This window comes from Stigmatopora argus, chromosome 12, assembly GCF_051989625.1.
Source record: "Stigmatopora argus isolate UIUO_Sarg chromosome 12, RoL_Sarg_1.0, whole genome shotgun sequence".
In the NCBI taxonomy this organism is placed as follows: domain Eukaryota; kingdom Metazoa; phylum Chordata; class Actinopteri; order Syngnathiformes; family Syngnathidae; genus Stigmatopora; species Stigmatopora argus.
Genome location: NC_135398.1, coordinates 10931636 through 10944455, shown reverse-complemented (window position 1 = coordinate 10944455; position 12820 = coordinate 10931636). Strand labels below are relative to the sequence as shown.

At 39.7% G+C, this 12820-nt stretch overlaps 1 protein-coding gene across 12 annotated transcripts in view; it reads right to left on the bottom strand.

Moving 5' to 3' along the window:
• Positions 1 to 12820, bottom strand: part of adgrl2b.1 (adhesion G protein-coupled receptor L2b, tandem duplicate 1) — a 99619-nt gene that overhangs the window by 22319 nt on the left and 64480 nt on the right. For 8 of the 12 annotated variants that reach the window (XM_077614782.1, XM_077614784.1, XM_077614783.1 and 5 more), the window contains 6 exons: positions 11196 to 11381; positions 8533 to 8571; positions 5274 to 5457; positions 2088 to 2210; positions 827 to 1032; positions 202 to 375 (listed from right to left, as the gene is read on the bottom strand). In XM_077614782.1, the coding sequence (XP_077470908.1) occupies positions 202 to 375; positions 827 to 1032; positions 2088 to 2210; positions 5274 to 5457; positions 8533 to 8571; positions 11196 to 11381 (912 nt within the window). The remainder of the gene's footprint in view (positions 1 to 201; positions 376 to 826; positions 1033 to 2087; positions 2211 to 5273; positions 5458 to 8532; positions 8572 to 11195; positions 11382 to 12820) is intronic. The other 4 variants (XM_077614781.1, XM_077614787.1, XM_077614779.1 and 1 more) reach the window with 1 other exon arrangement.

The window sequence follows — 12820 nt, the reverse complement described above, 5'->3', positions numbered from 1 at the left end:
GCGTGGGTATAATTGTCATCGCAGCAATGGCTCTGTTTATAAGCAGTGTCATTTTGTGTCATTGGAAAATATTAATCCAATTTTAGGTGTCTAAAAAAAATCAATTTACAAACGTCTTTCACTCTGCCATTTATATCAAAGGTGATCTTTGCCTCTTTAACAAGCTAGCGTCCATAAATATGCAAACAGTTCGCTACTCACCACGTTTCCCCGGTAGGCCATGAGGATGGCAAAGTTGGTGAGATGATTGCATGAGCATGTGGTGTGGCTCCTGTTGGTGTCCAGCAATTTGCAGCCCTGAGTGGACCAGTAACCCATCATGCTTCGCTCTGAATAATTCCAGAAGGAGCAGTTGGGATTGTAGTAGTGCTCCTTCTGCAGAAAAAAAAGGAAACAATTAATCATAGATGAGAGCCATGCTGCAATATGCATGGTGGGCTCTTGTACGTTTTCGGGCCTCTGACTGTGCTGGAGGAGGTGCAGCGGCAAAGGCAGCTCGTGTTGTACAAATAAGTATCAATTTATATTCTTTGAGTGCATGCGATAGTGGGAAGGAAGCGGATGAAAGAGATCCAAATCAGGGAATGAAAGAGACGATGAAGATTATGTGTAGAGGGTTACTATGGTAATGCGCAGATGGAAGTCAACTCGCTGCTCCGATCGCACTCATGTGTTCGTCTGAACTCCGCTAATTGCTATGTGTGACACAACATTGATGTTTTCCCTCTTTATTCTAATGGCTGTCGTTAGAGTTGGCGAATTTGGACGCGCAGCTGTCGTAGCCCATTTTGCGTGGGGTCTGGAGAGGTGGGAGGGAAGCTCTTACGTCCAGGTGCTCCAGCGTGAAGATCACGGGGTCGGCCACAAACACGCGGCTGGACTCCTTGGTGATGGAGGCGGAGAGGATGTGGGAGTTGACCGTGAGGGAGAGGTTATGTCTGCCGACGTCCCCGTGGCCCCGCAGCGTGGCGTTCTCCGTGCTGAGGAACTGACCCAGGTGTTTGTACAGCACGAAGACCAGCTTGGCCACACCTGCAACGCATCACGGGGGAGGAGAACACACACGCAGCCATGAAATCAACCACTGAGCCAAAGAAAAAAAACACACTTCTGGGATTTGCTTTTTTTCCCTCGTTGAGTGTGCATTTGGATGGAGGAGTAGATCATATTTTGCATCGGTTATTATGCTATTTTTCGGCCTTTTCTAGTGGATAAATGTTTTTTGTTTTGTTATTTATTTCAGTTTATGTTAAAATTATTTGATGTAAATCTATACCTACTTACTACATTTTTTTAAATCTAATTTGTACCTTATTTAATTGTATTTAACATTGTTGTTTTCTCCATGTGAAAAAACAATAATATAATCATTATGTATATATTTTTAAATTCATAAGGATTGTTATTAAGATGTTATTGATTACTGCAATGTTACTTAGCATAATTTCATTTTTTTTGTTTTTCATATTAATACAAACTTGTTTGTGAAATGAAGAATGGGTTATATAAGCATTTCTATGAAAATTTAGAATGTATAATTCTCTTTTATGGAGGATGGGGGGTATACTAATACAGCTCCTCGTTATTTATGCCACCCACCATTCACAGCCTCTCTGTTTTGATGCTTATTTTTTAAATTGAATTTTATTTATATCCTCAGTAGGGTCGCGGGGGCTGCTGGAGCCTATCCCAGCTGACTTTGGGCCAGATGAGGGGGACACCTTGTATCGGTGGCCAGCCGATCGCAGGGCACAAACAGACGGTATGCTCGTGTATGTATTATTTTATTATCACTAAGTGTGAGACTTCCCTTTGAGGTTATAAACCATGTTTTTTAATCAATAAAAAAATGAAAGAAGGACTCGTGAATTATTCTTACATAATAAAATCTTTTACACAGCCAATTGAAAAGCATATATCTATCCTACATGCAGCGGTCTTTATCATGTGTAAAAACAGTAAAAACAGTGGCACCTTCAAGAGGCTCATGTGCAGGTAATTTCCACTCAAATATCAGTTCAAGACCCACTCCAGTGCAATAAACTACAATAAAAGCAATTGAGCTCTGCAACGATTGGTGCTCGTACCATTTTTACTGTTGACTTTGACTGTGTTAGAGGAGAGCTGAAGCGTGGATCCGCCCCTGCTGGTCTGTGGGAACCTGAAGTCTTGTACCTGGCCGTCTGTGCTCACCACGTACACATCCAGCACTAACGAGAAGGCAGATCGGGAGAAATGCATTAGTTATAAAGGAGAGGAAAAGACAGCAATGTTTAATAGAGCAAGAAAAGAAAAAAAACAACAAGAGAATTGTTAGATACATGTTCAGGTTCATTGTACCAGCAAGAGAACAAGACCCCATGGAGTGCCATTTACTTAACACCAAATATGCCTTTGAGCCGCTGGAGATAAAGAAAATAAATAATAACAAGGGATGTGCTTGGAAAAGGATGAGCGTGCAGCCTTGCTACCGCATGAATGTCAAATATTCATAGGATCAAAAATATCATTGAGCTTTTACTTTGACGTCCTCTAGCCCCCCTGTGGCTCTGGAGAACTCTGGGCTACATGAGCAAATCTCTCTGAAAATCCTCCAAATTCCGCCAGCCCCTCCTCTCCGCCACGCCAGCTGCCGGGTGGCGCTGCCTTTGATGTACGAAATTACCGATGGGGTCAGGAGGACGCTGCCGTTCGCTCGCACCAGAAAATGGCCTGGCTTTCAGTAGATAGATGGCTCCTGACAGACGAAGATGAGGGATTGCCCTCCGCTGGCCTTCGCTGTCTGTCTTGATTTTTTGCACTTCAAGCATTGAGCTTCCACCCGGTTGTCAGTGTGACTGACTTGTACCCAGAGGTGTTGTTTGGGCCACCTACTAATTGGATACTAGCAGCCCTACTCTCTTCTTTTCACCCTGCAAAGAGAGGCCGGATATGATATGTCCACATAGTATCATAGCCTGACACTGGGAATAGTAAACTAACTCGATAGTATCACCTACTTAAGTGTAATGCATTGAACACGTGTTTACCCCCTTCTAACATTTTGTTCTTTTTCTTGTCCTGTTTATCCACTGTAAAGTTTAGGACAAAGGTCAAACTAACTTATGAGTTTTAAGTTGTGATTTAATTTCTTGAGGAATCCTTGGAAAAAGAAAAAAACCTGGGGGTAATTACCCCCTGGTTAACAGGGTAATTAAAATAGGTTTCATAATTGATGATAAAAGGAGCATTTCTGTAAGGGTTGAATTTTTCGAGCAACGTTCACTACTTTGTGAACTTTGTGTTTAAGAATTTTATATGTAATTCTGCGCAGAATTGTGTTCATATTATCAGCAAAAACTTCAGGAAATATGGAGAAATCTAAACACCAACGCATGTGACCGGTGATCCCAAACCACTGCATTAAGAACCTGTAATAATGTGTATATTGTTACTGCAACATAGGCTTAGAAACGTTTCAGAAAAAATATTTTCCATTAACATCATTTGTTTTTACATTAGCGAAGTTAAAACTCAAGCATGTAAAGTGAAAAAGCATATGAATAATTCCAAAAGCCTCTAAAGGGCCTGTGATTATTTGAGCTGGTCGGTCGCAAAGTGGAAAAGTGTCCACATGTCTACTTTGGAAATCGCAGATTTCACATCCTCCAAGACAAACAAGAAAGGGACTGACTGAATTGCGCTCAATGAAAAGTTCAAAATCCAGCACCAGTGATGGTTAATGTTCATGGGATGGATAAATTGCACATCCGGTGAGACACCAAAGGGTTTTGGAGCAATACAGGCTAGCATCCAAGCAATCTCTTTTTCAGGATCAGGGTCAAGCCTTAGTTTGCACTTATTACAATAGCCTGGCTTCGTAGTTAACGAGTGCGGTCTACTCAGATTTCCTGCCACATTCCTAAAACATGTATGTTAAGATCATTGAAGACTTTAAATTGATCGTACGTGTGAGTAAGAGTATGAAAATGAAAAGCAGTTGGTGATGTAAGTGCACAATGGTGGAAGACCAGTGCAGAGTCCACCTCTTGCCCAAAATTGGTTGAGATAGTCTGAAGATTGCACATTGGATGGATGGCTGCAAATGACTGACTGCTAATTGGACTTCACTACAGACTGTCATAACTGTATATCTTTAGTTGGTGCCCTAACAGTGGCAACAAAAGCGTGTTGGGCTTTTGTCTTTAAAATTCAATACATGACAGTTGAAAGAGATAGCAAGAGTAGATGAGAACAAGCATTTCGTCGATTTTCCTCTTCAGAGGATACTAAGGCCAGCAAGACAACCGTGTTTGTTTTCTGTCATTTCTGGACTGGTTTGACTCAAAGAAGCAGAGCTGAGTGTCAAAAAAGTAAGCACCCATGAAGACAATAAAAAGCTTTTTCTAATGGAGGCATATACTACACTGAAAGTTTGTTGTGCTTGGATACACAACCCCCCAAAATTCTCCAACGATTTACACGATATTGACAACTTCACTGAACAAAACCCTGATAACCAACACTAATATAACATCAGAATGTCTTGCCTACTAGCACAATACGGCAGCAAGACTTTTATACAGACTCAACTTTCAACAGTGAAAACATACAAGTTCCCAAGATTGAGACACCATACAGTAGTTCCCACAGTAGCGTAAAAATAAGTGGTTTGCAGCATGCTCGCATATCTCATTTTATTCTTAAAATTATATATTTTTTCTTTAATGAAAGCAAATTATTTACCAAAAATATGACTTCATCAAAGTTGTGTATGTTAATAGTGGTAGATAGTGCAAATACAAATTCACTTTAGCTTTTGTCTACCGACGTTCCTCGTTACTGCGGAGAGAAAAAAACTAAACTGGCCGCAACACAGTGGAGGAAAAAAAAGTATTAATGAGAGGCTGAGAGAACAAAGCCGCCGATCAGGTTGGGTAACTACCAGTTATGGGAGCTTGTGAGGGGAAGTAGGCCCATGTGAGTGGAACAATGTCCTTCAAAATGGTGTCTTTGTTTGGTCTGGAAGTCTGTTCCCAGTTCATCCATTTACAAAGTGTATAACGAGACGAGTTGCCTGATTGAAAATAAATAAGGTAGAAGGCTTACCTGGCTGTTATCACTTTGAAAGGAACAGAGAATTTAAAAAAAAAAAGCACTCAGAGAAGATGGTGCTGTTTTTTTAAGTGACTAGACATTTCTTTTCACTTAAAGTGGCGCTCAGGCAGAAGGAGAAGTAATAGGCAAAGCATCTGCAGTGACAGGTGTTCTAGCTGATTGGCAAGACCACTTACCGATGTTCTCGGCGGGCACTTTGACGATGGCCGGCTCGATGAGGTTCTCGGCGAGGACGAAGGATCCTTCCTCCAGGGTGTCCAGCATCATTGTGGCGGCGTGCGTCTGTTCTGTGGAATTCATGTCTCGCCACGACTTCAGAGCCTCGGGCCTCAGGAGATTGTTCACGGTGTCCACGATGGCCTGTAACCATGGAGACGCGTGAAATGTCAGCCACGCACATTCCTCCGTCGCAACGCCGGGATTTAATAACAAAACGGGGGAGAGAGGGAGGGGTGAATGATAAAAAGGGCATGCATGGCCGACAGTGACAACAGCTGATATATCGACAAAATTATGACCTGAGACGTGATGAGAGCTCAGAAGAGGCGAACTTAACTGCTCAACATTCCATTGAAGGAAAACAAGAAGGAAGTGTCTTTTACCCTCCCTCTATTAGTTTATTGAATAATAATAATGACAAATTGTTGGAGGAGTAACAAAGCCCCCACTGTGTTTTTCTTCACTAGTCCAAAAAATCCCTGTGAACAATATTCTTGTGCCCGTAGTGACCTTGAAAGCTATTTTCCCCCAAGGAAGGAGGGCATTACCGTCAAATCCGTGTCCAAAGTGGCAGTTTGAGGCAAAATGCTGGAAAGCGATCGCCCTGTTTTCAATGTCAATCCTTTCATTTCCTGCTTTGTGATAAGCTGTAAGTAAGATAAACATTCCACACAAGTATCGTATGTTGATAAAACAATGCTGACCCTGGCAACTCCAGTTCACACCACTCGTTTTTTTCCCTCTTTTTGTAACACCTAAGTGGTATTCCTATCGCGTAAGGTGGCACTTATCATGAATAGCAACTGATAAGATCAAGCATGGCTATATGATGTGTACATTCTAAGAGATGATTTATTTTAACTGTCGATTATCACAAAATTTTTGTTTATTTCTGATGTTAACCATGATAGTGGACAAGAATAACTGGCAAGAGGATGTTCCAGTTGTTTATAGAACACGCATTTTGCAAACCAAACATGATAAGAACTTTTTTTTACTCATTCTGTTGATTTGAATTGTGTATTGTAGCCGGTATTATGAATGGCTTTTGAAGTGATCATATTGTTGTAAGACTTGCCTATATGTGTGATTGTGTGTAGTGTAGACTTTTGGATTGGATTGGATAACTTTATTCATCCCGTATCCGGGAAATTTCATTGTGACAGTAGCAAGACTTCACTCTCTTGATTTTTTCTGTTGTATTATCCTGTTTATTTATTTGGTGCAAGGTGTCTGTTTATAATGGATGTCGAGAAAAGCAATCCAATGAGCATGAATTACATTCTACTTTCAATGACCGTGCACAAGTGTAAAATTTGTATTGTATGGATTTTTTTCTTGACAGTTGTTTTACTGTGCAAGGCATCAATTATCATAAATTAATGGTGGGGGGAAAGAGTGATAGTCTTGCAGCTGAACATGTCATGGTCTTTTTTTCTACTTGTGGATTCTATTGTTAAACTCTCTTATCATGACTATGAATGATAAGGAGCATGGTATCAGTCGAGATAAGACTAGGACTTATTCACTGCCTTTGACAGCAGTGGATGTCAAATCCATAGTTGCTAAAGGGTTGGCAGTTAACAATCAGTGATTGAAGGGGCCGTTTATGTTGCATTCAAGAAAAAAATTCCAACATAGGAGGCACAATCAATCCAAGGGAGCGTTTAACCCAAAGTGACATTAGCCCCAACGTAGAGTATTGCAATGACAGTAATTAACCACATCCAGCCCCTGCTTATATTGCCAATTAGTCACTGCTGTGATTATCTAAAACACTAAGATGACCCCAAACGTTTAGTTGCTTCCGCTTTCCCGGATACAATGAGAAGGTTGATCAACTAAGTCGGCTATAATGAATGATTAACTACGTCTGTATTCCGATATTCAAGCTCGGAATGACCTTGGGGGGAGCTAGTTCCATGTATGTGTTCTTGGGTGTGAGCGTGTGTTCAGACGAGTCTGGCTTGATTACAAGGTTGGAAACATCCATGCAAATTTACAGTGTACCCCCCACTGCTAATGATCTATCCTCAAGGGAAACTGGTGCTTTTTAAACAGCTTTTTTGAATGTAATGATAGCAAAAAAACCACCATTAAAAATAAAAAAAAACTGTGTGTTTTAGGGGCTATAATAAATTGACCGTGAAACCCATTTGGGTCCCCCAATCCTACATTTGGGAACTATTCCATTGCTTTATGTTGAGGTGCTAAGGTGCGAATTTTGGCTTATGCCATAAAAATGGATTGTATAAACCAAGAACATCTAAAGTTTGTTTATGTTTGAGATAATCAGCCATTCAGAAAAGGCAAATATGACAATTTTCTAGACTAATAGTCTGTAAAACATTAATAATGGCATTTGTAATCGTTTTCGCACCATACTATAATGAACTTGTTTAGATGAAATGAACATAGCATTTTCATGACTTTGTTTCAAATGACTTGGCAACTTTGAAGTCCTGCCCAAAGCATACTATAAGCCCCCATTATAGCTCATCAGAGGCTGAGATGCACTGGGTTTGTCTGCAGACATCTGTGGTCAAACTTCAGGCAGTTCCATATTTTTACACTTTAACGTCGAGGAAAGATTTGACTATATGGAGCGTTAAACCAATATTAGATGTACAACAGTACTTCTTTCATTTATGTGAAAAGAAAGATGATTAACATCTGGTAGGTGAAATTGATTCACATTTTTTTATAAAACACTAATGGGGTCTGAAATTAATGCCAGAGAAAAACCATCATTGCGACAGAGAGACATTTTTTTTCATTTAGTTTTGATGCAACAAGGGGTGGTTGGGTAATAAGATGAATTGTATAATATAAGCAAGTGAAAAGTGAAGCACAATGAGACTTTGATCAGACTTCTGGCTGACAGGTTGGCGCAATTACGACCGTGGGAAGGCAATTATTCACTTGACGTATAAAGAGTAGAGAAGAGAGAAGAAGCTGTAAGAATGGGAGCATTAGTGACTGAATGTGTGCCAGTGTTTGTATCTGTGTATGAGAAGAAATGAAAGAAAGATGTAGTGATAGCACAGAGGAGGACAAAGACGGAATGATATTAACATCCGCAAATGGAAAGAGTTCACTGGGAGACAGCCAGGCACAGAGTGTAAAACAATCACGAAAATTATATCGTAAATTATATGCATGCTGCTAAGCAAGGGGTTGGGATAAAAAAAAAAATGAAAAGCTCTCTGATTGTACCTTCATGTATGCCCTGCACGTCTTCTCTCGCTTTTGAAGCTTTTCACCCCACCCCATACACACACACACACACACACACACGCACACACACACACGTAGAAACAAAAGAAAGATGGAAGTGAGAAAAGGGAATCGCCACATCAGGCCACTTACCATAAATTACAAGTGCTAATGAGAAGAGGAAGGTGGACGAAAGAACGCCTTATAGAGAGCTCATTTCAAAACAACTACACTTCTAAACTGTGATGTGAGAAGTGAGGGGGGGAAATGATGGTTTGGATTTAGAAAGACTTGAGCATTAAATTGCAAGCCAGAAGATAACAATGTGTTTTGCTTATTTGTAGTTGGTGCCAAGAGGAGAATAATGCATGACAAACTCCTTTGTGGCTTTTTTGGCACTCGTGATTTGCCTGCTTGTACTCAATTGAGTCAAATTACCAAATGCGCTCTCACAACGAGGATACAGAACACACAACAGGATAAAAATGTTCTTTTTTTAATGTGAGTCTGAAAGTCTACTGTCATACTAGTTATTCTGCAATATCAGCAAACTGGGAATAACCCAGGCAATATATATTCTCAGCAGGATGAGAATAATAGAACAAAAAGCGGCAAAATGCAGGAATTATGCATTATGTTTTGCTTTGTGGTGTCAGTGCCGAGGAAAAAACAGATTAATTGGGGTTTTTATAGTGCATAAAAGGTAGTATTTTAGTAGGATACGGGCAATATATCATGGCTACAACGGATCTGTCAAATACAAACAAAGGAACTATTAAGTAAACTATTTTCTCTATTAAGTTAAATACACTCAAATAAAAATAATTTAAAAAATGGTGGCGATGGTAATTTTGTAAAAAAAATCATGACAATGGTATGTACCATTTTTTAACAAACAGTAGGTTTGGTTTTTTAGGGACAAGTATTGTTGTGTAAAAGTTTCTGACATACTTGTTCCTGGTCAAAGGAAATCCGACTAAAATATATAAAAATACATTTACGGAAAAATATGTACTACTGCTACTAAAAGAATATCTATGGTAAAGTGTTGGAATCAATGGGCAAAGTAAAAATGATAGAAAAGAGGAACTGTTGGTTAATTCCAATTATTATATTTATGAACTACTATTTATTTACAATTGGATTTACTTTTGCACTTTAAACGTCGATAGAATCATACCTGTTTCTTTTGAACATATTTTTAATTACTAAAATTGGATGATTGGGAAAATGTTATATTATTAATGCACAACATTTTTTTCCAAACGTTTCAACATTTCTTTCTACCTTAGCCTTGAAGAAGTCCCATATTTCTTGTGCTTTGTTCTCAGCATTTGGCTTCCATTTTCCTTTCCTACCATACAATTCGACTGCCTCAAAGTGAGCCTTTTGATTTGAACTTACCAAATATGGCTCCTTGCGGTATAAAGTGCACTCTGTCTGTTCATGGCGCAAAATTAGAAGACACACTCACGAGATGCAATCCCGCAAAGAAACGGCAGCCAGTGGGTGCCAAAGAATGTTTACAGATTTTAAGTGGCCTCTGAATAACAATGCGTTACTTCTCAAGTGCCAATCATCTCGTCATGCGGCAGAGACGGAGGAACATCATATTGCTCGCTTGACATTTGATGCGGCGCGCAACTCCTCACGCTTTCGAAATAGAGGCCTATTGCATTCTCAGGGGATTGCGATCGACTAGAATATATTTTGTTTTAATTTTAAGAAATCAAATATGGTTCCTTGACATATACACCAATATCTAGATTATTACTATTGCTATTCTTATAATAACACTTAAAACACATGGTTGTGATGCTTTTAGTGTGCATTTTGGGTCACATTAATGCAACCAAATGTGGTTCTTTGCACTATAAAGAGTTGGAAGAAATTACATGACTCTGCTGCCTTGTAATGTGGCATGGGTTTTGGGCCACTTTTGTGCAACTAAACTTAGTTCCACCGCTTTGTAGTGAGGCAATGGGTGACCGTTTAATCTAAAGCAATCAAATTTAGCTCCTCGTTAAATAATGCGCATTCATTTGAGGTTAACATGACGTGGCCAAATAGGGTTTCTTGGACTATAAATGGCTCAGGGGAAACGCATACATTTAGGCGTCCAATTAGGGTCAATTGTCAGTAAAGAAATAGGGCTCTATGCACTATACAAGATTTAGAGAAATCCCACGGTCACCATTTACTGCTTTAGAGGTTTTAGTCATCCATTTTGGCAGAAAGAAACACAATAGTTTCTTGTCTGATAAAGAGCTAGGAAAAAAGTAAAGTGCTCCAAATTTCTAGCCTCAAGGACAATGTTTTACTAACTTGGGTCAGTTTAATCATTAAAGTTTAATGATGAAACTTGAATGCAACTAAGGCGCCTGGAGGGCTGTTATTTTTAAGTAACCCAAAACAATGCTTACTACTGCATACAAGGATACTGAAATATCACACATTTTCTATTTCTAATGCGTTAAAAATGAGGTGCTGGGCATCAACTTGGACACTGACGCAGTTCATGCTGTTAAATGTGTGCTGGAATACAAAACAAGGGCACACGCCTCCTTGGGTTTGGATTTATCGCCCCATGTCCTGCCATTTAGCCCTGCTGGTAAGGCGAGATGGTCACAATGGGCCATAAAGAGGATAACGCGTCACAGTACCTTGTTGAAGCTGCGTCCTGCCGAGTCCTTCTCGCTAGGCCTGAGCTCCTGCAGCTGAGCGTCCAGGATGTCCACCAGCTGCTCCATGAGACGCACCGAGGAACTCACGTCACCGGCGAACACGGGGCCCTTCGTGTATAATGATAGCTCATTGGCAAGGTTGGCTGCATTCTCTCCGCTTCGGATCTGGATGTCGGGTTGAGGGTGGGCAGAGTTAAATGTCGTAAGCGGGGGCTCTCGTGCGAATTGCCACGCTGTGTTAGTGCCGCGTGCTTGTGTTACGACATGAGGAAACGACTTCCTCCACAATTGTCTCTGGCTTATTACACTGAAATATAGAAACAAATTGAATACTTGAGCTGGAAGTTATGTCCAAAAATAACAATTTAATTTTTTTTCAAATGTCCAATCTCGATTCTTTGCAGGATTTTTCGCAACTTGATTTTGATGTTATTGTATTTTTCACTTTTTATGGGTGTTAAGCTAGCAGTAAATGAAAAAAAGAAATGTATTTTGTATTTTAATGCATTTTAATTTTTGTTGTTGTTTGTGTGTAGTTTCCATCTGGAGCAGGGGTGTCAGACTCGGGTTGGTTTGCAGGCCGCTTTAACGTCAACTTGATTTCACGTGGGCCGGACCATTTTAGATATAATATTTAGATTTCTTTTTTTAATAAATGGATTAACAGAACTGGATAAAAAGCCCTGAATATTCTTTTTTTTTATAGATTTAAAACAATGTTTATTTTAGCTTTTTTTTAAATACATTTTTAGATTTCAAAAAAATGATTTTTCAACTAAAAACACAGAAAAAATTGATTAAAAATTACAATTATTGATTTAAAAGGGGGAAAATCAGGAAATGTAATATACATCTATACTCTTCATTTTAATTTGATCCTAAAATAGAAAGTCGGCACTCATGATTTACTTTCCCGGGCCACACAAAAATGATGCGGCGGGCCAGATTTGGCCCCCGGGCCGCCACTTTGACACAGGTGATCTGGAGTCTAATGAACGGCTAAGTAAATAGCCATAAGGAAAGTAGCCGTTTTAAGCCTGGCATACAGCACTCACTGTTTTGTTTTTAAAAAAATCTAGCACCATTCCAAGTGGGTTTATTACAACAAAACGAAACTAAACTCATCCCAAGCCTGTAACGAAATGTACAATCGTTCCAGTTTTGTGGCAACAAAGGAACAACAATCAGGTCTGCTTAATTATAGAAAAGAACTGCATAGAGGCAAACATGATTCACATGCAAATATGCCCTTTTCAGTGGAATAAGAACAAAATTTGCCAGGCTGGAATGAGAAATATGTTTGTTGTTGCTCTAAGCGAGCTTTGAAGCTGGGATCGTTTTTCACGATTTATATAGCATCTCTATGCAACATAAAAAAAGTTGGAGTTAGATGTTTAAGAGATACAAAATGATTTTTAGGACTTGCTCTGCCTTTTCATCCTCTGCCCATTCTTTTAAATGGGATACACGGTATGGAATGAGAACACATTTGATAAGTTTGCCAAAATGTTTCCTGACAGCATTTGGGAACTCTGTCTTAACTTGGTACATTCGGGAGGTGTTTTTCACACCGAGGCTTCCGTCAAATTGTGAGGGGCTTTGTG